We start from the raw sequence: 23,412 nt of genomic DNA, 5'->3' as shown, positions 1-23,412 counted from the left end.
TTGAGGAGATTGCAAGCTGACTACAATTCTGTTTCCCAAGCAAGAGGAAAACGGCATCTAAGAGTCCAATCAGTGCAACTTTCCTGATGTCTGTTGGGTTTTATATGCTGTATTGTACTCTAGCATTTAACAATTTCTATTCATTTGATTCACTTTGAGAAATGAATGTCATGATTGCCACAGCATTCTGCACTACAGATAAATATGGAACAGGTATCACAACAAGATGGCTCTGCTTCAAAAAAACCACTGAGCTAACAAGTTATTTGCACAATGCCCAAGGAGTGGTGGTTCTTTGCTCTCAAGTTTCAGTCTCCAAGTTCCACAGGGAGGTTTGCTATAGACTGAATCTCACAAGTACGAGCTGTGGCATTTGGCTTTCCAGGAGTGTCAACATTGCACATCAGCATGCAAACTCCAGGAGGTTTCGGGTTTCAGGGTTATGAACTGGGGGCAGAAGGAGATGTGATGACAGCTCTCGTCCGAGTGAGCGGGACCCACCCACTGCAAGGGGAAAGCTGTCATTCACACAGAGCCTTGGGATACAAAGCAACAAAATGCCTGAAAACCACTGCTCCAACACAGACCCTGCAACACTGCTCCTTCATAGATGCATCCATTCACCAGTGGGCATGTCCTGAGAGCACGTCACTTTTGGCACAGCACAGGACTCTTCTGCAACAGCCATCTCAGAGGAGCTCCCAGGAACAAAGCAAGCATTTAGGATGTAACTCAGTTCAACATAGAGATGCATCTAGAGGAAGTGGAAATGTTTGGGGTATGTATTATCAAAGGTGACAGTCTATAGACATCCAGGGCTGTCCCTGGCTACAGTAACTACTTCTAAGTAGCAGCAGCCAGAGTCAGGCTTGCTGAGCACTGGCTTTCTCAAGGCTCTGAGGAAGCAGCAGTCATTGTGATGGGTCTGAGCAACAGAAGGGGTTCTCTGTCCAGGCAAGGAAAGGGGTGAACTAAAACAACTAGAAAGAGTGATGAACTATTGCTGTGTTTGTCATCTTTATTTAACTTACTGCTCTTTGCATCCAGGGGAGTCACAATCCTTCCCAAAGAGTCGCTTTGGATTTCCTAACATTAGGAGACAGCTGTGACATTTGTCCTGCCCTGGGCCAAATTAAACCCCAACTATTTTATTATCTTTTCTTCATAATAATAATCAGCCTCTTCCTTTATCTGAGAATCCCAAAGCTCATTAATAAGTTCTCACTAAAGTCTTCTGAAGACTGATTCTTTCCCTGTACTGTAGCACAGAGAAGAGAAAGTAATGACTGCAGCACAAGATGCCTCATATTCCTGGTCCTTTCCTGAGGACAAACTCTCTCCTTTCCTCTAGTTAATCTGGGGATCTCTTTTTAGCTTGGTTTCTTCTTTCTTGACTAAGAACAGCACACACTATTCTAGTGCTGGCCTTGTCCAGATGTTAATTCTCTTCTAATTTGTCCCATGACAATTTTGGATCATTGTGTACTCATTTCCCAGCCACAATGCATCGGTGATTTCTGTTTTCTACTTCCCAGAGGGTGAGTTTCCAGCTACCAGCAAACAATATTTCCTATCTTCCCTACACGACTGTATATTAATTAATTTTCTACCATTTCAGGCACCCTCATCCTGAGGTCATTCAATTCTCTGGGTACGACATCCCCCCTGTTATCCTGAGTTATGCTGCATAATGGCTAAAAGCAACTGCAAATCCTCTCCTCCTTTCTCGAAGCCTAAGCACAGATCAGACTGTCTAGACAGACAATACAAAGAAAGAATAAAGGATTTCTGAAGATTTCTCTGCATAATCCTGCTTGCAATATCCAACTGCTCAGCGAGACACCAAACACCATTTTATATCTTGTCTATTGATCACTTTGATAGAACGTGATCTTGTCATTCTCCTAAGCATTTACCAAACATCTATAGGTTTGAGAACATAGGTTTCATAACCAACAGGAAGCTAGTGAGCGAGCTTAAACAATACTGCTAATAAAGGCACTGTTACAGCAGGAATTCTGCACTTGCTCAGATCACTGCCAGCACATATAAGGTTTGCTCTCCCACCATAACTAGCTTCAATAGCCTAACGCTTTGAACCTTGCTTTAGTATCTGCTTCACGTGGAAGTCGGGGATGTTTATCACCTGACACTGGAGACAGACGGAGCTCCACAGCCGGGGAGAACGCAGCGCTGCCGCCGCCGCAGCTGAGCGCGGTGCTGGGACACCCCCTGCCGGCCCCTGCGACCTCCCGACCTCAGCATCCACTGGCGTTTCCCTGTGGGCTGCAACCTTAAACTCGAGGAAATTAAAGCAGTGCTGCCAAAAAGCTGAAATTACAAATAAAGCACACGTTCAAGGGCCGTGTGACCGAGCTAGCTGTCACCTTCGCTGCAGCATCATCAGAATATGACATTATTTCGTAGCGAAACCCTACAAGCAGTGCTCAGTGACCTCTGTTTAAAGATCTGCCAGAACGAGGTCAGGGTTTCAGGCCGGCCATGGGTCTGCTGCACAGTTCTGCTGGACTGAACCTGCACTGGAAGGAGCACTGCTGGACAAGGTGGGATTTCTTCCTCGGCACTCAATTTCAATTATAGAAAGCAATTAAGGGCAATGTGCTCCTTTCTCCAAGATCAGTGACCTGAGCTGACCTGACAGGCTGTCCCTCATTCAAAGGCATATTTCTCAGTACAAGCAAAGAGCCCAAATGTCAGAGCCATGGAAGCAGAACTTGCAACTCTGCTTGTACTTCAGGGACTGGTAAAGCACTGCACCAGATCAATAAAAGCTGAATATTTTTAGATAACAATAAAATATCAAGAAATAACTGAAGCTCAAAAGCAAGGAAGTGAAACATTCTAATTCCTGTTTTCCAGTCTGAATTCACATACTTTAATATCAAAGTCATTACACTTAGCAAAAGTGGTTCTGATTGTTTTCAAGACTACAGCAGAGCGGATATGCTGAATGCTTCCTACACCTCAAATACAAAAGATGCAAGATAATTCAGGTAAAACTCTATAGCTTTGTAAGCAGGAAGGTGGTATGCTGTGCTGGTACAGAACAGAATAATTCTATCTAATAACATTACCATGACTCAGGAGAAACTTGGCAGTGTTAACATGTCCCCTGGGGCTGGCAACAAACAGTGCCACAAAAGCAGAGTGTGCTTCCCATCTCCTTTTTCTGCTCTGGTCTCAGTGTCTTTGCATATGGAGAGGTGTCAGCATGCTCCTCTGTACCTCCCAGCTGGACCAGCTGCAGAATGAACAGAAACATTCTCGTCTCATTTTCATAATGATGCCCTTATTCTTTAAAAGTAACCACAGTCTCTATCTGTTGACGTAGAGCATAAATCCTTCTATGTTAAGTAGCACATGCTTGTTTTATATTGCTCTGCCCTACCATGATTTGCCACTACATAATGACATTTACTCATAGCCATCCCTTAGAGCGAACATTAAGTTGGATTTTCTTTCTGTGTGTAGTTACTGAGCTCCACAAAATCTTAAATACCTCCGTCCCTCTTTTAAGTTCTCTGGGGACTGACCAGGTTCCATGCTGTCCACTAATAACAGCAAACATTATTTCTGAGCTGAACACTAAGTGGGTTAACCCACCTTAACCACTAAGGACTGACTTCTCTTGCTTTTGGATTGCCAGCTCCCTCCAAATTACACTGTTCACTGTGGCAGGAAATACAACTAACCTACTTAACATTCGTCTCTTTCATGAAGGACTTCCCTACTCTTTTTCAACACACGTGCAGCATGCCTACACACAGTTCCCCACACACTCACAGCAGCAATGGGATCAACCTTCATCGTGTCTCCTTCTGCAGCAGTGCCACGAGGAGCCCCCAGCCATCCTGCCTCCAGATGCACACAGTAATGGTTCCACCAGGGACAGCATCATTGGCATAAACGTAGAATCGTCTGGCAGATCTACTGAAGGGAATGATAAAGTAAAAGCAAGTCAGCATACCCTTAGAAATTATGACAACTATAATAAATAGCTGGTGAGTGAACAAGCAGCTAAAGAGACACTGAATAATCTTCAAGAACCAGAGGTTACGGGTTCTCACTTTCATCCAGGTAGTGAAGCCACTGGAAATGAAAGGGAATCCCAGTCAGTAACTCTAAGTCAGACCTGAGCTTCTTCAGAGTCAAGTCATTACAGCACTAACGTAGTGAAAATATCTCGTTAGTTTCAGCTAGCCTGAGCTGGATGCTAAGGGGCTGCAGAGGAGAGGAAGATCTGGGCATGCAGTTGTTACTGACTGGGAAAGTTTGAGGCTTTCCTTTTAATAATGGTTGGCATCATTATCAGGACAGGGGCCTACAACCAGGAGCAATTCCTCCCTCCCCAACACTCCCCATCATCGGGACAGATGTCACTAAGGACAGACTTCCCTGTGTATCACCAGCACCTTACAGTATCCAAGCAGCATGAAGTGACACCACAGCAGTACAACGTGCTTGTACGATGGAACAGCCTGCATGAACAAATCAAGAGAGCATTACAGAAAGTAACACACCGAGATTTGATAACAGAAGGATTTCTTTGCTCTTTACTGTCTTTTGATTTTCACTGGGATGACAAACTTACTTGGAAGATGAGCAGTAGAGAAACAAATTACCCAAGAAAACATCTATGCCGCCCAGAGATGTTTCAGTAACCAAAGGAATAATTCTTACCGCACTGATGACAAAAGCCAGTTACTACAAGTTGATTTATAAAACAGTCACAGATTTTATTGAGATAAATACAAATAGAAAGTTACATAGATTCTCTATTCTGACAAATGACACTTCCAGAGTGCCTCCGTTTAACTGGGTTCTAAACAACACTGTGTACAGTCACAACTGCCACTAGGGCAGCATCCCCACAGATGCCAAGTGTACATCACACGTAACACAGCAGTGAGTTGGAATCCAAGCAACGTGACTAACATGCTTTGGATTACAAGTGCTTGATAATTCCCTGTGACACTCAAGCAATATTGCACCCACTAACATTATTTCCATGTTCCTTAGCTAGAAACGCTTTGAAGTGATATTCTTACTGCTTCTGTGGAAATGGATCAACTATCTTTGTTTCATCTGGCTTTTAAAATACATAGTTTTTTGCATAATTTAAACCCAGAGAATTGTATGTTAACACACAGCTTTACTCATCATTGCATACACTTGTCTAGGACAAGACATAAAGTGCGGTCTTTAGTCATGCTGAAATCATTTCTAGTATAAAACTGCAACAAAAAGGCAAACCTTGCAGAGGGTAAACCTGCATTAACAGACCTGCACAGTGTCTACACAAAAAAGACACACCCAAAAGCTGTGGTGTCCTCCATCAGTGCATGCAACCGTAGAGTTCCAAGTTTTAAACGCTCTGCTGAAATCTTGTTTGAAGCAGACATGATTTCCAGAGCTGCAGAGGTATTAAATACTGTCAAAAACAAAACCTTTATTTAGTTTTTAGTGAACTTCTACAGATGGTGGCTTATGGTTTACATATAGTCTAACTAAAAATTCTCAGTGAACACTAACCAAACATGCCAAAACATGAAAGCTTGTGTGTTTTCCAGTGGATTATTGCAAAGTGACAGAAGATTATCTAACAAACAGAGACCTGGTCTGTGTTAATGTCCAACTTTATGTACATTACAAACATACTTACATATTCACACACAAAAATTTTCATCAGTGTTGAGAAATTTAATGAGCTGACAGTAGAAAAACAGAAGTAAAACCTTATCTGAAAGGCCTTAGAAAATCTGAACTGTTATAAAATACCAATATAATGCCAGCATTAGAAAAAGATATTAGAACTAGAAAAAATTAACTGGAAGAATCTTTGTTAAGAAATTACAATCGTAAAAAAGTCTGTAGTGGAGAACCATTTAAAATTATTAAAAAAAACTGTAAAAAATTAAATGCAGAATGTTGCAGAATTTACAGTTTGTACTGTTTCCTTTTGTGCAGTGATGGCAATGGTACATTTCTGCCTTTACCTTCCAAAAGTACTGTGAGCTCACAAGAAAACAATTTATTACAAATACTGTACATTATAATACAAGACCAGTTAGACAAACTTGTACAAAACTGTACCCTTAAGAAAATAGAGCAAGCAGGTTCCTCAGCTGGACTCCTCATCTTAGACATGCCATGTTTTAAAAAATAATTTAAAGAAGTGAAATAAAGGGAAAGAAATATTTCCACAGGTCTACTGACAACAAATCAGTGGGTCCACAAAGTAACTTAGTACATTAAACCATTTTTTCTTTTCTTTTTCTTTTTTTTTTTTTTTAAAACAGACAACCAACCAAACCAAACCAAAGACTTCCAGCTTCAGACCCTACGTTACCTGCAGCTTTGGAGCATGATAGAAGATAGCAGCCACCAAAAACTACCAGCTTCATTATTTTGCAAACTAGTCAGAAGCTATCAGATCAATGGAATTTTGTTCCATCTGGGTATTCTGTCTTCTGAAACACCCCTCTAAATCAACAAAAGGCACGTCCTGCTCAAGCTTGAGGATCTCTATAGGCTGCATTTGTTGTCTGCCTCAACACTTACCATACAATAAACAAAAGTTCTAGAGCAAACTGAATAAATACCTTTACCCTCAACGCTTACTTAGATGCCCTCTATATCTTACAAAAATATAACAGGCTGATGGGGATCTGAATGTCCTCCCACTTAACAGTGCTGTACAAATGAAGTGGGCAAGAAACAGACCTGCAGAAAAGCTTAAGTCTGTAAAATTCTCTAATACCCTTCTAAAGATATTACACACGTAGTAAGAACTGAATCCTTTAGCTGAAGGGAACTTTGTTATGGTAGAATAAGTCATTCTCAGTTTGGGAATTAACAGTCTCTCCACAGCTACAAGCACCAGCAGTAACAGAAACAGTGGTAACACCTGGAAGAGTATAGTTCAGAAATAAAGTAACACAACAGTCACAAAAAAAGTGTCAGAGCTCTGTGCTTTGAAAAACATCACATTATTTTAAGTAAAAATGAACCGTGCTTTATCCTCCAGCAGAATAACTACTTTATAAAATGAAATGATTGAGCTTTTTTCCACTGATACAGAATTCAATTTTTCATCCTTTGTTAAAATTTAAGAGATATTCACATATATACAATTCCTCCAGTTAAAATAAAATGCAAGACTTGAAAAAATACAAAAGCTACAATAAAAACAAGGAAATAATATTTTCAGGAAATTTTCCTATAAACAAGTTGTAAGATTTAGAAAATATCATAAGCTTATAGCAAGCAGAATACTACTGGAGCTGTTTTGTTAAAAAAAAAAAGAAATATGATTTCCAATGACACTGAAAACGTGTGTAAGAACATACATACAACACCTAACTGTGGTCTAGCCTGCAGTCATCACTCATATTTATGAAGAAACAATTCAAAACCCAATTGCTCAAAAACAAAGGTAGAAAAACAGTTGTAGATGAAAGATGGTCATGGAATGAAGATTACAGCAATTCTCAAGAGGCCCTTTTTAGCTCAGGAAGGCAATAAGTTTTTGTTTGTCCTCTTTAATCATACTAACCAGCAATGCTGTGCAAATAATCATTTTGATGTTCAGAGCTTACTAGAGAAGAACAAGCTAGTTTTGTTTTTCAATGGGAGTATTGTCCATGTTGTTTTGGTTTAGTTTAATGGTAGCAAAGAAGGACACATCTTGATCTCTGTCAGACTGCAAAGCTAGAATAGTCTCCTCTGCAGCTTCTAGATGAGGGTTGCCAACACTCTTAAAATAAGCTAGAAAAAGGGGAGAAAATGAGAATTTTAATGACAGCCAAAAAGAAACTTTTAAACCACAGGGCATACACAGCACAGAAATACAGAGGATGCTGAGAATATGTGGGGTATCTCCTCTCATGTATGGGCTCCGTAGAGACGTTACAGCAAGGTAATGAGACTGATAGAAATATGCAGGTTTTTTATTCATTTTACTAAGTGCATAAAGTATTTCTAATGCCTGAACAGAAGCATAACAGCAAGGAGAAAGAGGCATACAATGTTTCACAAAACACTCCATAATATGAAATGAGAAAAAACAGGAAATTTTGGTCCCTTCCTCTGCAGAGAAAACAAAAAAATGGCTGATCTAAGGAATAATAATACAAGAAATCATAGCAGCACAGAAAATGACATTATTTCCTTCTACAATTGTTAGCTTGAGACAAAAACAAAGCAAAATGCTCCAGAAAGAGGTATAAAGTTTCATTTCAAGTATCGAAATAAATTATACTTAATTCAAAATAAATGTTTGAAATAAAGCAAGAGTATCTAAGATGATGCTTAAAATTTTGAAATAAAAATATTTTTGCCATAAGCATTTTAGACACCAAAAATAAACCCATGAAGCAGAAGGGAGGAATTGCATTACTTGCTGCTATAAGCAAGTATGTAACTGCCCCCTAGTGGATGAAGTACTGCATTTGATGATTACCCCTGCCAGCTTACAGCCCTTTACGGATGATAATAATGAACAATTACTCCATGACAAAAAAGTCACTGTATTATACATGTCTAAATCTATATTCCTAAATCTGAATTTAAATGCAATATCCCAGATTACAATGTATGATTGTGTTTGCAGTACAAAGCAGAACCAAACAGCTTTTTACCAGTCATGCAAGCTCATTTATGAGTAACTGAACTGGCAGATGAAGGAGAACATTCCTGAGAAGTCTGTTCTTTCAGGGGAAGCCAGTGACCATACCTTTCTCCAGCAACGTCTGCCTTAATGCCTTGGCAAGCAGAACCCTTACATTTGGTACAGGATCTGAAGCAAGACTTAAAAGACTGGGGAGTAAATGTTCAACAAACTGTTCAACAGGCATACATTCTTCTTCTACCACAGCCTACAAGATAAAAGCAAAAAACAAGAGAGCAAGATTTGTGTTAAAAAGACCATTTTTGTTGTTCCTTCCTATCTTGTCCTTAAATTTGCCATTCAAAAATAAACAAATAAAATCAATGTCATAAGCTCCTGTTCTAAGCATGTCAAAGCGGGGATTACAAAATGTTTATCACAGGACTTACTTCCTTTCTTGGCTACAAGGATGCTAGAAGGGACAAGGATCATTTTTTCCAGCAGGAGATATAGCACAAAAGCAGCAATGACTTCAAAGCTAGACAGCCATTCACTACTGCCAAGACCAGACCAACCCAGAGAATTAAAAAAAAACCTGGACTCCAGATTTCAGCTTTGACTACGGTATTGGAAAGCCTCAAACTGCCTCCAAATTTAGTTTACATGCAACCACAGAAAAAGAAATTCCAACCTGACAAATGAAGGCAAAAGCTTGTCTTCCAACCCACTTGGAGCAGTGGCGAAACCTCACTACAAGTTCATTAATGAAATTCAATCCCAGTGCATTTGCACTGTTTGCATAGAACTTCTGCAGTATTGCTACAACCTGTAAAGCAAAGCAAGGGGAGAAGAAGAAAAAAAGAAATGAGACTTGTGTTGTAGCCTTCAGGAAGAGGGGGCCATAGTATTTGAATCTTACAAAGAGAAAACAAGCATATACAGCGTAATCAGCTCTGCTTACAGAATAAATTATTACATTTATTCAGGAGAAAAAACGTCTGCAGAGAAAGCATAAAGTTAAGCTAAGCAAAAACTAACCAGTTTGAAGGAGATCCACCGAACTTCTGAAACTTTATCAGAGCAGAGAGTTAATGCAATATGTCTTAAGTAGTCATAGACATCATTGGGATTGTAGAGTTCCAGTATCAGGATTAGCTGCCTGAAACAAAGCAGTTGAGTCACACAAGTGCAACACTAACCTGCTTCAACACTGACTATTAGAGGGATCATTTGGAGCCTTGAAATCACCATGGCTATTATGAAGCACTTAAGAACAGATCCTTTCTTTAGGAAGGTACACACACATATCAAAAGAAGTACCTGCTTTCTAATACAAAGCAGTGCAAGAGAAACATTTACCCAAACAGCTGTACAAATGCATCAAAATAACAAAAACTACAAATGGAAGTACAATTAGAAGTTTCTTTGCAACTTCAGATCAGTATCATTTACCTTACAGCAAAGTAAAAACGACAGCCTTAATTTTCCATAGAAATCCTCGTTACAGAAAATGATTTAAATCTAGGAAACTGCACTGAGCTCATTTCAGTCACAAGAACCACAGTACATTACCAGCAGCCATCAACAAACCAATCACAAAGTAACAGAAGCCTCCACTAGATGTCAGAGGACTGCTTTACAAGAGAGCTGCACCACAGTGAGGTTTAGTTTCATGAGTCAAGACACAAAGGGAGAGCAGATCCTCCATATCACAAACAAAGCAATGAGATAAATAGAAAGGCCATTTTTTAAACACAAACGGTGTCTACAAACATTCTTTGGATACTTCAGTTATCAATAGCTTGCAAGAACTGGGAGATGTCACTATCTCAACTATACTCCCAGTCGTATGGAAATAACAAATGAATAAGTCAGAAATGTATGTGAGAAGTCCCATACTCTGCCAGCTCGTAACGAAACCTCCAGTTCCTGCTGTTATCAGTCACCACAAATTCCTGAAGTTGGTAAAGATATTCTCGTCTTTTGTCTGCATGAAGTAACTGAAAGAAAAGCAATACCATGAAGCAACCTAAGTTAAAAAACACTCTGGTGGATTTCTCCATTAACATCTGTGTGCCTTTCCCCACTTGAAAGCAAGATATTCCCCAAGATATTTACTGAAAATTGTGCATGACCAGTCGAGTACGTGGACACGCCAGACAATTACATCCAAAAAAACCCCAGGTCTTCCCTTCTACAAGGATACGTGCCAAAGCATCATCTCTAGGCCAAAGAATTACCTACCAAAAACTACAGATGTTTGCTTATTATGCAGTAGCCCACAAAAATTTGCTCTCATCTCTCCCAGCCCCAAATACAATTTGCTAATGGTCCAACAATTACACATTGACGCTGTGTCTTATACATGCAGACATTTTCTTACTCAGTTATAGATTCTTGAGAAATTACATTATACTTCCATGTTTTTGTACCTTTAGAAAGTCATAGAGATGTTTAAGAACACCGATGCGCACTTCATCTAGATCTTTCAGGAAACCATTGAAAATTGGCACCAGGTCAGCAGCTGTTAGCTGATCCCCCAGAATAACTGCCAGCTCGTGTATAGAGAAAGCCAGTGTTCGACGTACTTTCCACTGCAAACAGTGTAAGGAGGGATTTAGATCAGGCACAATCATCAGAAAACAAACCAAGACAGCTTTTAAACTACACGCAGGTGAGCAGAAGAAACAGAGCAAAGTATATAGCAGTAGGAAGTGTCAATTGCATGTATGGTCTGATTTAAATCATGATTTTTTTAATTTTTAGTCTACATTTAATCACGTCCAAGAAAGCCTATTATAACTTAGCACAGGAAACCAACAAAAAAACTACTCAAAACTCTGGTTTATCATGATAAGCCTTTTTTTTTTTCCCCATTTGTTTGGTTTTCCTTGGTTGTGCTTTTTTTGTTTTGTTTTCTTCTTTACCTGTACATCTGAGGCCAGTGTCTCATAGGTATCTTTCAAGCAGTGCCAGTTCTGCCTACCCAGTGTTAAGGCCACTCCTGGAAGACTGTATGCACAGTGCTTGGCTATTTCAGTATCAACTGTCTGGGCTCGAGCAGGGTCAGTCATGGACAAGTACTGATCAAGTAAAGGTTGAGGTATGATATCCTGTAGAAGGAGAAAGCACATGAAACACACACCTTCCTTTAATTTAAAATGAGTAAAAAACATTCCTGTTGTCCTACAGTATTCTCTTGCTAACAACGAGTTGGCATCTAAATTAAAATAACAGCAACTCCATTTTGTGGGTTATTTTGACAAAGTGTAAATGACTAATTATTTGTCTTCCCATTAAATCAAACAGAAAATGCATGTTTTACTGAAGACAAACAATAAGTCCAGTGAAAAGAAGTACAGCTAACTGCTAACTTAATTGCAGACTGCCTCTACCTAATAGGCTGCAGGTAAGCTTCTTTACCAGAAACAATTTTCCAGTTTTCAGATTTACAACAGATTTCTCCTTAAATGCTCAGAGCATTTCTTCACATTCTACAACTGATCAATTGCAAAAGCTAACACTGTATTAAGATGAACTGTACTCATACTCAGATAAAGCAGTTAGATGCTATTTCAGTCACCTGTAACTTGGACTTGTCATCTTCAAACGGCGGGTTATTTTCTTGCTCTTTCTTCAAGAACACACTGGTTCCTCTGTGTTCTTCTGAGTCCTGTAGGATATACTAGCTAGTGAAATCAGTCAGACTGAGCACCATTTGCAATATTTCAAAGCACCTATTAAGAACAATGCAATTCAGATACAAAATAGCCTTTTATAAACAAAAACTTCGTACAGGCAAGGCCTTCCTCAGTGTGTTTACACAAGTGCAAAAAAGATAATAATTGAACACTAAAGACAAACACTATTAAGACTACAACAACAAAAAGAGGAATGGTAGTTAGATTTACTTATAAAAACAAAGATATTTCCCTGCAATAAAATCAACATTCATTCAGATTTTGAATGGCTTTTACTATAAATATTTTTTTATTATTGGAGTGAAATGAAATATTAAACACATAGAAATAATAACCCTTGATATTTTAAAACCAGAATAAAACTAAGTAGCAATACTCAAGGTCTTTAGGCCAGAAGTGGGTCGATGTCACTGACTACATAAACACATTTATTTCAGCTGGAATTCCTATCAGCTACAGAGCACAGTGCATACTTACTGTGCTTCTCAGTACACTGGTAGTGGGCTGGCCACTAATGCCATCTCGGGGCATAGAGGATGAAAGGGCATCTTCCACCTGGTTGCAGGTAGCATCTGAAACAGCTGTTTGATCTGCAACTGTTTTGTTCTGAAGTTCATCACTACTCTCTTCCATTTTTTTGGTCTCACAATCCGCAACAGAATCAAACTGAGCAGCTCTGAGAGCAGCAGACAACACTTGGACCTGAGCTGTATAAGGCAAAAAGAGATCATTCAGTCTCTTCTTTGACCTTAAAAGAATTTGACTTGTAATTACTTAATCTGAAGGGATAAGGCATTCCTGAAAATCCCTCATGAAGTATCACAGCACACCATTTCATATCTCACTCCTCACCACATCAAACATATTAACACAAATTCTTTTTTAAATATTCTTGAATTTGAATGCCTTTTCCAGGCAGCTGAACATACATTTAGAACATTTCTAAAAAAATTGTAGATAGGGAAGGAAATAGTCAAACCACTTCTAAACTGGTCAGCAGAAATAGAAAATAAAATGTCAGGTTTACTACTGACCAGTATCACCAGTTAACTTTGGACAAACTGTATTGTTACGGTGCACTGCTGCTACAAACAGGAAGTTACTGTCTGTTCAGAATGCAAGAACCTTGCAGTGGATATATTTCCACATGCCTACAGCAAGCATAGTCTCGACACAACAGAGCATAACTTAAAGGTGAATACTAGAATATTTTGGAAATTAAGGAAACAACAGAACTGAAAAGAGGCATATCTACAGACTAATTCACTGCAATAGCAAAGAGACTCAGTGGAATGAGAAACGTGGCTGATTAAGGATGACTGACTTGTCATGCATATCTCACCACCACCAAAAAGCAGGCGAGGATCTGCTGTTAGTCTCACCTTGAACATCTGGATCATCTATGTGCTCCTGTAAGCTTTCCAGAACTTTTTTTATTTCACTACTAGCAACACAGTTATTACATGGCACAGAGCAGCTGTCTTTGTGCTTCTCAGACTTGAACTGAAGCAACTCCAGATCCTGACTTATATCAGGCAGCGGAGGACGCCAGTATAGAAAATTATTAAATACATCCTCAGAACACTGCAGCCTTGAGGTAATTCCTGGGAAATTGATGTCCTTAGTGACTTGTACACCAGCAACAACTTGGCCATCCTCAAACCTAGACAGATCTTCTCCAGAACTCATAGAGCTATCTGAACTTGCTTCCCATGTGTCCTTGTTGAGGTTCTCAACGGAGAGCGGCCCATTAACTTCAGTTGAAGTGTCCTCAGTTGATGACTCTGGTTTGATTTCCATTGGCTGCTCTGAACTGATAACAGACACACAGTCATCCATATAAAATATCCGTAACAACACTTTCTCAGTAAAATACTTCAGAAAAGATCAATTCAACTACAGATGCTTATCTTCACAGAAAGTATGTTAGTACTATGCTGTATTTCACCAGTTTTCACTTTACCTTCCTTTGAAGCCATCAAAGTAAATTACGCTTCAATAACATGGCTATACTCAAATAGACATACATACACAACATCATTTTTCATATCTTTCCTGGAACTACTTTCAAGGTTTTAAACCCTAAGCAGCAACTAAAGGAATTACCTTCTCATGTCTCCCTTCCCCTATAGCACATCTTTCCCATGATTTTACCTGCAGGATGCAGCATTTGTACTAGAGGCAATTACAGTTCTATTGTTGCTTGGTTGACAGGAATTGGAATTTACATCTTGTGCTGATGGTCGGATACTCAGGGTCCCATCTTCTCGAATGTAGAGACCAGCACTCGAAGGATTTGCAAAAGTAGAAATAAAAGGACCAAGAGACTGAAAAGCTGCCTGACGAACCTAGCATAGGAAAAAGACAATATTCAGGATTCGTGCAACTACTGTAGAGTTAATGCTGAAAATATAATTAGGTTTGCAGTGGTTTCTTACTATAACAACATAATACCAAATATTACCAATTAACAAATAAGTGGCATCTACACAATGAATGTTAAAACATTAAACACGCATCTACAAACACAGTAAGGATTTCTAAGTCACAAACTTGAAGGGCTTCATTGCATACTTCAATTAATACATTCAACAAAAGCTATCTATTCTCTGAAGACTACACTTAGAATTTCCATCAATTTTCTTTTGTAAGTAACAAAAGAGAGGTAAAGCAAGCTAAAATCTTCTTAGAGAAGCTTAGATTTATTTTACTTGACTAGAATCTAATCCCAGCAAGCTCTGTGTGGAGAACTTACAGCGTGCTTCTGACTTACCCATTATTTGTGTATGATCTGCCTGGGGAGACACATCAGTGACGGAGAGTTACTTACCCATCTGCAAGTGTCACTAATAAGACTGATGAAGAGTGGGGACAGTTTGCTTCTGCGGACCTCTGGGGATGTGGTGTAAGACACTGCCATAAAGCATTCAGCACAAGCTTTTCTCATTCCCCAAACACTATCAGAACAAAGCTCAAAGAACTTGGGAATCTGCCAAAAACGAGCAAAACCAAGATAAACACTAAGCAAAGACTGCAGCAACATACTATCAAGGTATTTCTTTAGAACTGGAGACAATGAAAACTTACAGAACAAATGAGTGAATGAGGACAGGTTAAAAACAGTTTTTCCCAGTTTCTATATATGAGCCATCAATTATATTTAAAAACATTTTGCAAAACAAAAACTGTTCATTTCTGCTCAATTTTAGTTTTGATATATAATTGCAATCAAGCCTTATACAAAACCATTTCAAAAAAGCATCTCCATAGATTACAGGAAAAGATCTCATTAATAAACTTTTTGAACTGATAAATATATGTGTTGTAAATGGATTTTGATTTTTTTTTTAAACATACCAGAAGTCTTTCTGTGGCTTCTTGCCCAACTGCATTACAAATGTCACCAAAATTAGCTGCACAAATCTGAAGAAAAAAACCAACAAAACACGTCAGTAACATTTGGGACTTTTCAAGTGCTTTAGTTTCATCGTGAACTTTACCGTGCATTACTTACACCCAGTAACAACTGCACATTTGACTATTCAAATTTCATCCATGTAACTACATCCTGTAACATTAACTCACCCAAAATAAAGACTTAATAGGGCAGGCCTTAGTAAACCACATGTCTCTGAAATCAGTAGTGAAAAGTCTTCTGCATTGTGAAGAGTTTCATCTGCTTCAGTAATAATTAAAAGGGGGTAACAAGCCTACTTAAAGTTTTAATGACTTTGAACACCTGCTGTCAAAAATAAAGCAGACTAAAATATGATATGAGGATCAGGACTTAGGTGTACTGACAGAACTATCTTTGCTGGCTTAAGTGCTTTGCTGAAGCAAAGTTTAATCAAGGTCTCAAGTTAGTGCCATTTACAGTGTGTTATATTACAAACTCTATATTTAAGGTAAGAAAGGACACTCATTTATGCTGGAAAAAAAAAGTAGCTGAAATCTAAATTAAAGTAGCAGGGGACTGCCTTAACGTATGATTGATTTAATAGAAATCAGAATTCTAATGCTCTAAGAGGGGTCACATTCCAACAACCACAGCTTACATTAGGTAGGGTCCAAGCTGAAGTTATAAATGACCCTTAATTCTACTGAACTACTTTAAGACTTCATGCTATGAGTTTCCTTTGTAATTGATCATGACTTGGAATAATTCTGAGACTTCTCTGTTCAATAATACCAAGTTTTCAAGAAGGACGAATGTCTCAAATACCTACTAATTCTGAATGTCTGGTTTTGAAATGTGACAAAAGAGATCAAGCAATTGGTTGGCATCATAGAACTGACCACGGTGGCTTAAATATTGATTGTAAGAAACTATTAAAGGGCACCATCAGCAAAAGCTGTAATTTAATTCTTCAAGGAAGCATTTGAATGACTACACATACGCAAATTCTGTTTTCAGTTGAAAATACACCAACCTTTCGGACCTGAAACAATTTCCCATCACTACAAAGTTCACAGAAACGAGGAAGTAGCATGTGCTCAACTGTTGTTCTGCTCAACATAGAAGCCATTTTACAGATTATCTGAAATCAAGAAGATATATGGAAGGACAGGAAAATTAATTTTAAAGTAATTTTAAAAAGCCTAACAATGTAAAGATACAAGCTTTCTTTCTACTTCACTTACATTCACAGCTTCCACTTTGTACTCATCATCACTGTCAGGAGCAGAGAGGTCCAACAGAATTGGACAGACCTTGTTTTCAATATCACTCTGAGAAACCAGATCTTGTTCCAGCAGTATGAGCAGAGCTTCTTGACCTGCCTTTCTAACCTGTTAATGTGAATGAACGAATGTACAGCTGTAAAAACAACTTTTACTGATACAAAAGGTATGCTTCCATTGAATAGAAAGGTACAAGTTAAAGAAACAAAAAAAAATTCAGTTTAATACTGAAAATAATTGGTAATAAATACTAAATGCTACTATAACTGTAATATGTCCTTGTATCACATTCTGAGGAGAAGCCAAGTGTCAGCAGGGATTTGAAAGCCATGACTCCAGTGACAAAATGTCAATATGCCATCACATAAATCCTACCAGTACCCCTCTAAGAGAAGTAGGAAAAAATACATAAATTCAGACTTCCTCAGCAAATTGTGCTGCAATCAATAAACACAAAGCACTGCAGAAGAGCTAGATATCAATTAACAGGAAATTTCTTATCTTTTTCTTTTGTCTCAAGATTACCAAACCACAGCAAGATTTCCAGATTTTTCACTCATGCAGCCTTTTTTTCCTACCTGATTGTTCACATCTGTAAGATATCTCACTACTATAGGCATTAGGTATTCAAAAAATGCTGCTGGGAATTTTGGTCGACTTTCTTGTAGAAAAATGGCAATTGGAGGTATCTGTTCCATCAGCTCTGTACGTACAGTCGGTTCTACCAACAAAAAAAAAAAAAGGTAAAAACTGAATTAGTAAATTCAAAATTAAAACTCTCAAGAAAAAGGTAGAATTTTGTTTTGGTTTAATGTTTTAAAAATGGGCAAAAATGAAAAGACTCAAAACATATGGAAATACTACCACTAAGAATGTTGGTTTCTAATGGAAATAAAATAGAATAACCTCCCACAGAACACCATAGTTCAGATTACAAAAATTAAAATAAATACATTCAAACCTGCATCTTCAGAGAGCCTGACCACTATTTCCATTACAGTCAGAAAATCTTCCTCATTATTGCTGAAATCTCGAAAGACATCCAGAAGACCTCTGGCAATAATCTGCCTGTGAAGAGACAACATATTAGCTGACTTAATATCTTGTCAACAACATGGGGGGAACACAGGAGGATCTCTGCAAAACCAAATAGGCACCTTAAAAAAAACAAGACCAAGATCCACTCCGACCATGCAGACATTCAAGTTACACAACTTTGCCACGCTCCAATGAAATGAAGATGAGTCCAAAAATATTATTCAGATGATCAACAAATTAAACTACTTTTTATGGAAAGTATTTTATAACAGTTTGTTTTTCAAACAGAAATTTCCCATTTAGAAAAATAACGAAAGAAGTAGTGATTCTCTAACATTCACAATGCTGTCAGACTCAGACTGGCATCCAGAGTAATTGTTGAACCCTTACCTGTTAAACACATTTTCACTAAAGGCGTATTTTTCTAGGCGAGCCAGTGGAGTCAAATTATCCTGTCCTGGAATGTCTAAGAATGCCGTTATCCTCATGCTATCACAGTCTGGTCCATAATCTTCAAATCCAACTTGAAAGACAAGTATAACAGAACAACAAAACAAAATGAAAAATTAAACAAAAAAATCACCTGAGAGTCAGCAAGAGATGCTGGAGTATAAAATATCCTGTACCAATATTTCTTTTCAGAGCTATCCTTCAAAGCAAAGCTATCTGTGTAGCACTGAAAACTGCTTACAAAAATCTTTAAGTTGTGCCTAATTAAGTAAAGAGCAACACTTGCATACAGAATTGTAAAGTCAAGCCTTGAAATGAATTCTATTTCAGCTGCTACAGTACTTTTGCCTTTTAACATATTTTACTTTGCACCTTAATAACTATGTGCACTTTAATGAGGGATCAGCTTACAGAACTGCATGCCACGAAACAACAAATTCAGGAAAAGAATCAGTCTCATTAAAAAAAAAAAAAAAGTAATTTTAGCAGTGACAAAAAATCCAAAACCACATTGCTATGAATCTACAAATTCTTGTGTTTGCTTCAAAGCTACCGAGAATCGTTTTTCTCACTGAAGTTACTGAGTCTTGATCATCTAAATCATACCTGGTAGCTTTGGAAAATACCTCAACTTTACCTCATTTGTAAGGGAGCCTTTTACTGCAGACATTATTAACTAAAAAGTTTCCCTCATTTCATACAGGAACACATACAGCAACCAAACTGGCAGAAAATACTCCACTGGAGTAGCTGATATTTCTGCGTTTAAAACTTTCTCAGCAAAGCACACTTAACAATTATTTGCACTTTGTTCACACAAATAAAGCAAACGTGATACTCCTTAAGCATAAATCACACCAGTACTGCTGCTCAGATGCAAGAAATAGTCTCTCTCAGAACAGCACATGCACCACAAGTGACAACCACTGCAGAACAGAGGCCAGTTTCTGACTTGGCAGGACATTACACTAGGTATTTAGATTGGTAAAGAAAATAAAACTGGTAATAATTTGAAAGCACAATGACATGTCAAATGGCCTATGTTTGAAACTGCCTATAAAAATAAAATCCAGACAATCCAGGTTACTCCTCTACAGACAGAGACCTCCTGTCTGCAGTGAGGGGAAGTTAAAACATAAAACAAACAAAGCAAAAGCACCACCAAAAAACCAGCTGACCACTGGCTAAACAAATAAATAAATCACATACTGTTTCAGTTATAGAAACAATGTGAAGACGTATGTAACCCTCATCTTCAGTATTCTGGTTAAACAAAAAAAACTGAAGTCCTTTCAGATACATCATCTCAATGAGTACAAAGCCCTGGGGCATCCTAAGGAGAAGTCTTTATGTTTTCACAGTACGCTCTCAAATTGCCAGGAGGTTTAATGGTGCATATATATAACCACATGGTCCCTGACACAACAATTTCTTCAGGATTGAACTGGTTGAACCTTTATCAGGATAATTAAGTTCTAACTCTATCCATCCTTTACCACCAGTTTTCTATTATCAACACATCTCTAAAGGACCCCTTGATCTAAGACCAGGTGCGATGAACTTTGGCTCTAAACTGCATGAATAACCACTACAAATTTGTCTGCATACAAATAATAACTTGTTACTAAGAGGTACTAAGCCTCAGCTTTTTTCCTACAAGGAGAAAGTCCAATTTATGATTGTTTTCCCATTATTTAATACTCAGGTTTTAATTTACATGCTTAAATGGACTGAATCTTTAGAAGACAGTGCTTTCACACTCACAGAAGTTAATCCATTACTTTAACCAGGAAATGGTTTCCTAGCATCAGACACAAACTGAAGCCAAAACATTCCCAACAGAAATAGAGGTCATTTTAAAAAAAGAAATCATCTGGACATACTCAGGACTGCAGCCCTCTGGGGAATAAATAAGTAAAATAAAAGCAGACTGGATTTCTGAAAGCAGTTTCTAAGGAACCTACCTGAAGGATAAGAGCAGCTTTTCTCTAATTCTTGGAGCCAACTAGCTCTCACCAACAAGCACAGTGGGACTCAGAAACAACTCCAGGATTAGACTAATTGTTCCCATTTAAAGTGTATATACAAACAAGTGTCAGCTGCTCATTCCTGGGCACTCTTATGGCACCCTTAGTTTCATCAAGTGTCTATTAAGAGTACATAAACAACAACCAGTGAAGCTGTCAGGTTCAAAACACATATTTGTGCGAGTATAGACGGTTTACACTACACACACTAATAGGGATTGATCTATCCACCTGCTGGGCTCCCTCCAAGCACAGTATCTGAACTTACGCAGCACTTCCTGCTTCAAACAAACCCTCCATGAGACAGAGGGCTGGCAGGAAGCTGCAGGCTGTAGGTGAGGGTGCACGTTTCCTTTCGGAGGTTGCAATGCTCTCCCAATCTCCTAAACCAATTCCTGCCCATCCCTACACCTACACAATTGCATCTGACATACACATGCAGACACTGTTGCTCTAGGTGATTTCTGAGGGTAGCCGCCTGCTGTGCAAGGATGTATTGAGGCTTATCAAAAAAGCAACACAAACAGTAAGAAACCAACATGCCTCCCGTTAACTTCATCTAGTTCCCACTTGTTACTGCACTGCCAAACAATTAATAAACGACAGCACTCAGCAGTCCATTTTAACATTGGCCCCTTCAAATATTCTGAGCAGAATTCCCACCAAGTCAAATGACAGTGAAACAAACCTCAATTATTGTAACGCCTGGCTATAGCATCACATCTAGGATTAGCTTTACTACCTGAGCAGTTTTACTGTTCATTTAAATTAGCTAAGCACACATTAGTGCTTCTGGGACCTGAGAGAAAACAGAGAAAACCACTTTTGCTAAGGATGAGCAGAGTTAAATGAACTTTTTGCACACACTCTCAGTACACAGAAGTTAAGAACATTTACAGCAGAACCCATTTCCATCTCTCTCACAATTTGTTTCCCCTTAAAATAAGTAGTTATAGGCACATCCAGGTTTCAGAGTACAACATACTAGTAACTAAATTACAAAAAAATAATGACTTACTAATACTAAAGTATATAATATTTGTTCACAGACAGATGAAGTATTCAGCTTTCTCCTTCCAGTGACACAAAACAAGAACATCTAACCCAAAGGACTAGATCCACAGAACACTATGAGGAATTTGCACTTATTTCTGCTCTTTGTGCTTTACGCTCAGCAATGAGGACTCAGATGACATACTAGTATCTTTGTTTTACTGCACAGAGAAAAAAGAGAAAGGGAACTGGGAACAATTCAGAAAGATCTAATCAATTCACACAGCTAAGCATTTGTTAGCACTATGAAAAGGATTTTTGTTTTGTTTTGTTTTTGTAATTAGCATAGGAAGAATAAAAGATTTCCCAGTCTTAAATAAGGTGCTGCACCAGCTGTTGCTGCTCTCTGGCTGTCAGGGAAACCCAGGTGAGATAGCTGTGCCCTACAGAACAGCCTCTAGATAAGCTAAAGCACGCTGAAATATATCACCTCATTTTAATTCTTACCTAAACCCTATTCAAAACTCACACACTTGGTCATTTAAGGTCTTCACATGCTTTTCATTTACCAACTGCAGTAAGCAGCAGCCTTCAATACATACTTTTAAGCAACTCCTTATAGCATTAAAAAGGCTTCAAATCCTTACGTACTAAAAAAAAAAAATCCAACAAACCATGTACTTCAAGTATTACCCTCCAAGGTTTCCTCATTTTTAATTATAGTTTAAAATTCACTAAGACTCAGTTACAATTTAATTCTCCGCATAAATACCAAAGACATTCTGCAATACACTTAAACATAAAATGAAACAAGAACCATCTTGCATGCAGTTAATCCCACCATTTATCCATTATTTTCATCTCGAAGAATCCCAGCGTTTTCTAAATGCTGACAAAATACAAACGGCACACTTTTCCTCCTACTACCAAAGGCGTGAAGCCTCGAGCACTGAAAGCAAAACCAGCCAGTAGCACCAGACAACAGCGTCCCTAGAACCGCAGAGGCCACATCCCAGCACACACTGCCAGGGGAACACTTCAGCTCTTTAACACCCAATGTTCCCCCCGCTGCTCCTCGAGATCGCTTTCCTCCTGGCTTTAAATACTAATGACAGATTCGGAAAAAATAAACCTTCCGTCGCGCATTTTCAAGTACTATTACAGATGACATTTATGTGTCAAATCAGTCTGCACACTCAGCGAAAACAAATCCTGCATCACTTCTCATTTTTTTTGTTTTGTATGGAAAACTCTACCCAGGATCCCAACCACCCTACACACCAGCTTTCTTGTCCAAACAATGAGCGGCCAAAGCCTTACCTGCAAGCAGCAGCCCTCTCCAAGCTGCCTGACACTCCCTCAGCCCTAACCCCGCAACGCAACACCGGAATTGGGGCACCCGAGGAAGCAAACTTAACCTAAAAACGGGCTCGTGTCAGCCAACCTCAGCACGGAGGCGGATTTTCCTTCACGCCGCGCTCCGGCAGCACGGGCAGTGCCGTCTGCGTCTCAGTGATGCTCCAAAAGCAAAACACGGCGCCTTTAGCAGCGCCTAAAGCGCTCAGAGGCCTCACCCGTTGGAATTACCGCACAAAAAAATCCCCGGCCACAGCGGCGGAGCCAAACCCTTCAGACACCGCTGGACGGATCCCGTCCCCCCCGCCCCTCCCCCCGCAGCTCGGCGGGCCCGGCCTGCCCCCCAAAGCACGGCTGCTGGAGGGCTTGAGCAGGGAGGCAGAAAAAAAAATAAAAAACAGTTACTCACAATCATCTAAGTCATCCTGCAAATCCACAAAATACAAAGGGATCCCTACAAGCAAAAACAAAAGAGACATCGAGGGGTTGGTTCGGGGGGGCGGCGGTGCCCGGTGCCGCCCCCCCCCGCCCGCGCCCA

At 39.0% G+C, this 23,412-nt stretch overlaps 3 protein-coding genes across 3 annotated transcripts in view; all 3 read right to left on the bottom strand.

The window, feature by feature from the left end:
• The window catches only part of APCDD1L (APC down-regulated 1 like), a 215,939-nt gene that overhangs the window by 124,720 nt on the left and 67,807 nt on the right, over positions 1-23,412 (bottom strand). The gene's annotated exons all lie outside the window — the stretch shown is intronic.
• Positions 2,920-4,336, bottom strand: ANKRD60 (ankyrin repeat domain 60). Its single transcript, XM_065754457.1, is given in 6 exon segments — positions 2,920-3,180; positions 3,182-3,262; positions 3,823-3,848; positions 3,851-3,922; positions 3,925-3,951; positions 4,089-4,336. Coding segments are annotated over 6 exon segments (489 nt in total). The 5' UTR covers positions 4,270-4,336; the 3' UTR covers positions 2,920-3,078.
• LOC136060128 (serine/threonine-protein phosphatase 4 regulatory subunit 1-like) lies at positions 6,447-23,392 on the bottom strand. The gene is made up of 19 exons (XM_065754439.1): positions 23,284-23,392; positions 18,439-18,571; positions 17,972-18,078; positions 17,589-17,731; positions 16,972-17,118; positions 16,761-16,868; positions 15,688-15,753; positions 15,161-15,319; positions 14,485-14,678; positions 13,713-14,143; positions 12,808-13,037; positions 12,213-12,302; positions 11,557-11,742; positions 11,062-11,223; positions 10,529-10,629; positions 9,668-9,788; positions 9,321-9,455; positions 8,756-8,897; positions 6,447-7,788 (listed from the first exon to the last, which is right to left on the bottom strand). The coding sequence occupies exons 1-19, from the start codon at positions 23,351-23,353 to the stop codon at positions 7,634-7,636; spliced, it is 2,880 nt and encodes a 959-aa protein (XP_065610511.1). The 5' UTR covers positions 23,354-23,392; the 3' UTR covers positions 6,447-7,633.

Source organism: Cyrtonyx montezumae, unplaced genomic scaffold, assembly GCF_038088225.1.
Source record: "Cyrtonyx montezumae isolate F1298 unplaced genomic scaffold, pur_monq_1.0 scaffold_9, whole genome shotgun sequence".
NCBI lineage: Eukaryota > Metazoa > Chordata > Aves > Galliformes > Odontophoridae > Cyrtonyx > Cyrtonyx montezumae.
This window is presented reverse-complemented; position numbering and strand designations above follow the sequence as displayed.

Excerpts from the sequence above, each read along its gene's own strand:
- LOC136060128 (XM_065754439.1), bottom strand. The coding sequence starts at position 23,353 with ATGTCTCTTTTGTTTTTGCTTGTAGGGATCCCTTTGTATTTTGTGGAT. Across the intron at positions 17,119-17,588 it reads TTACAGATGTGAACAATCAG|GTTAGAAAGGCAGGTCAAGA; the intron begins GTAGGAAAAAAA and ends TCACATTAACAG. Across the intron at positions 9,789-10,528 it reads TTTCGTTACGAGCTGGCAGA|GCAGCTAATCCTGATACTGG; the intron begins GTATGGGACTTC and ends GCTTTGTTTCAG.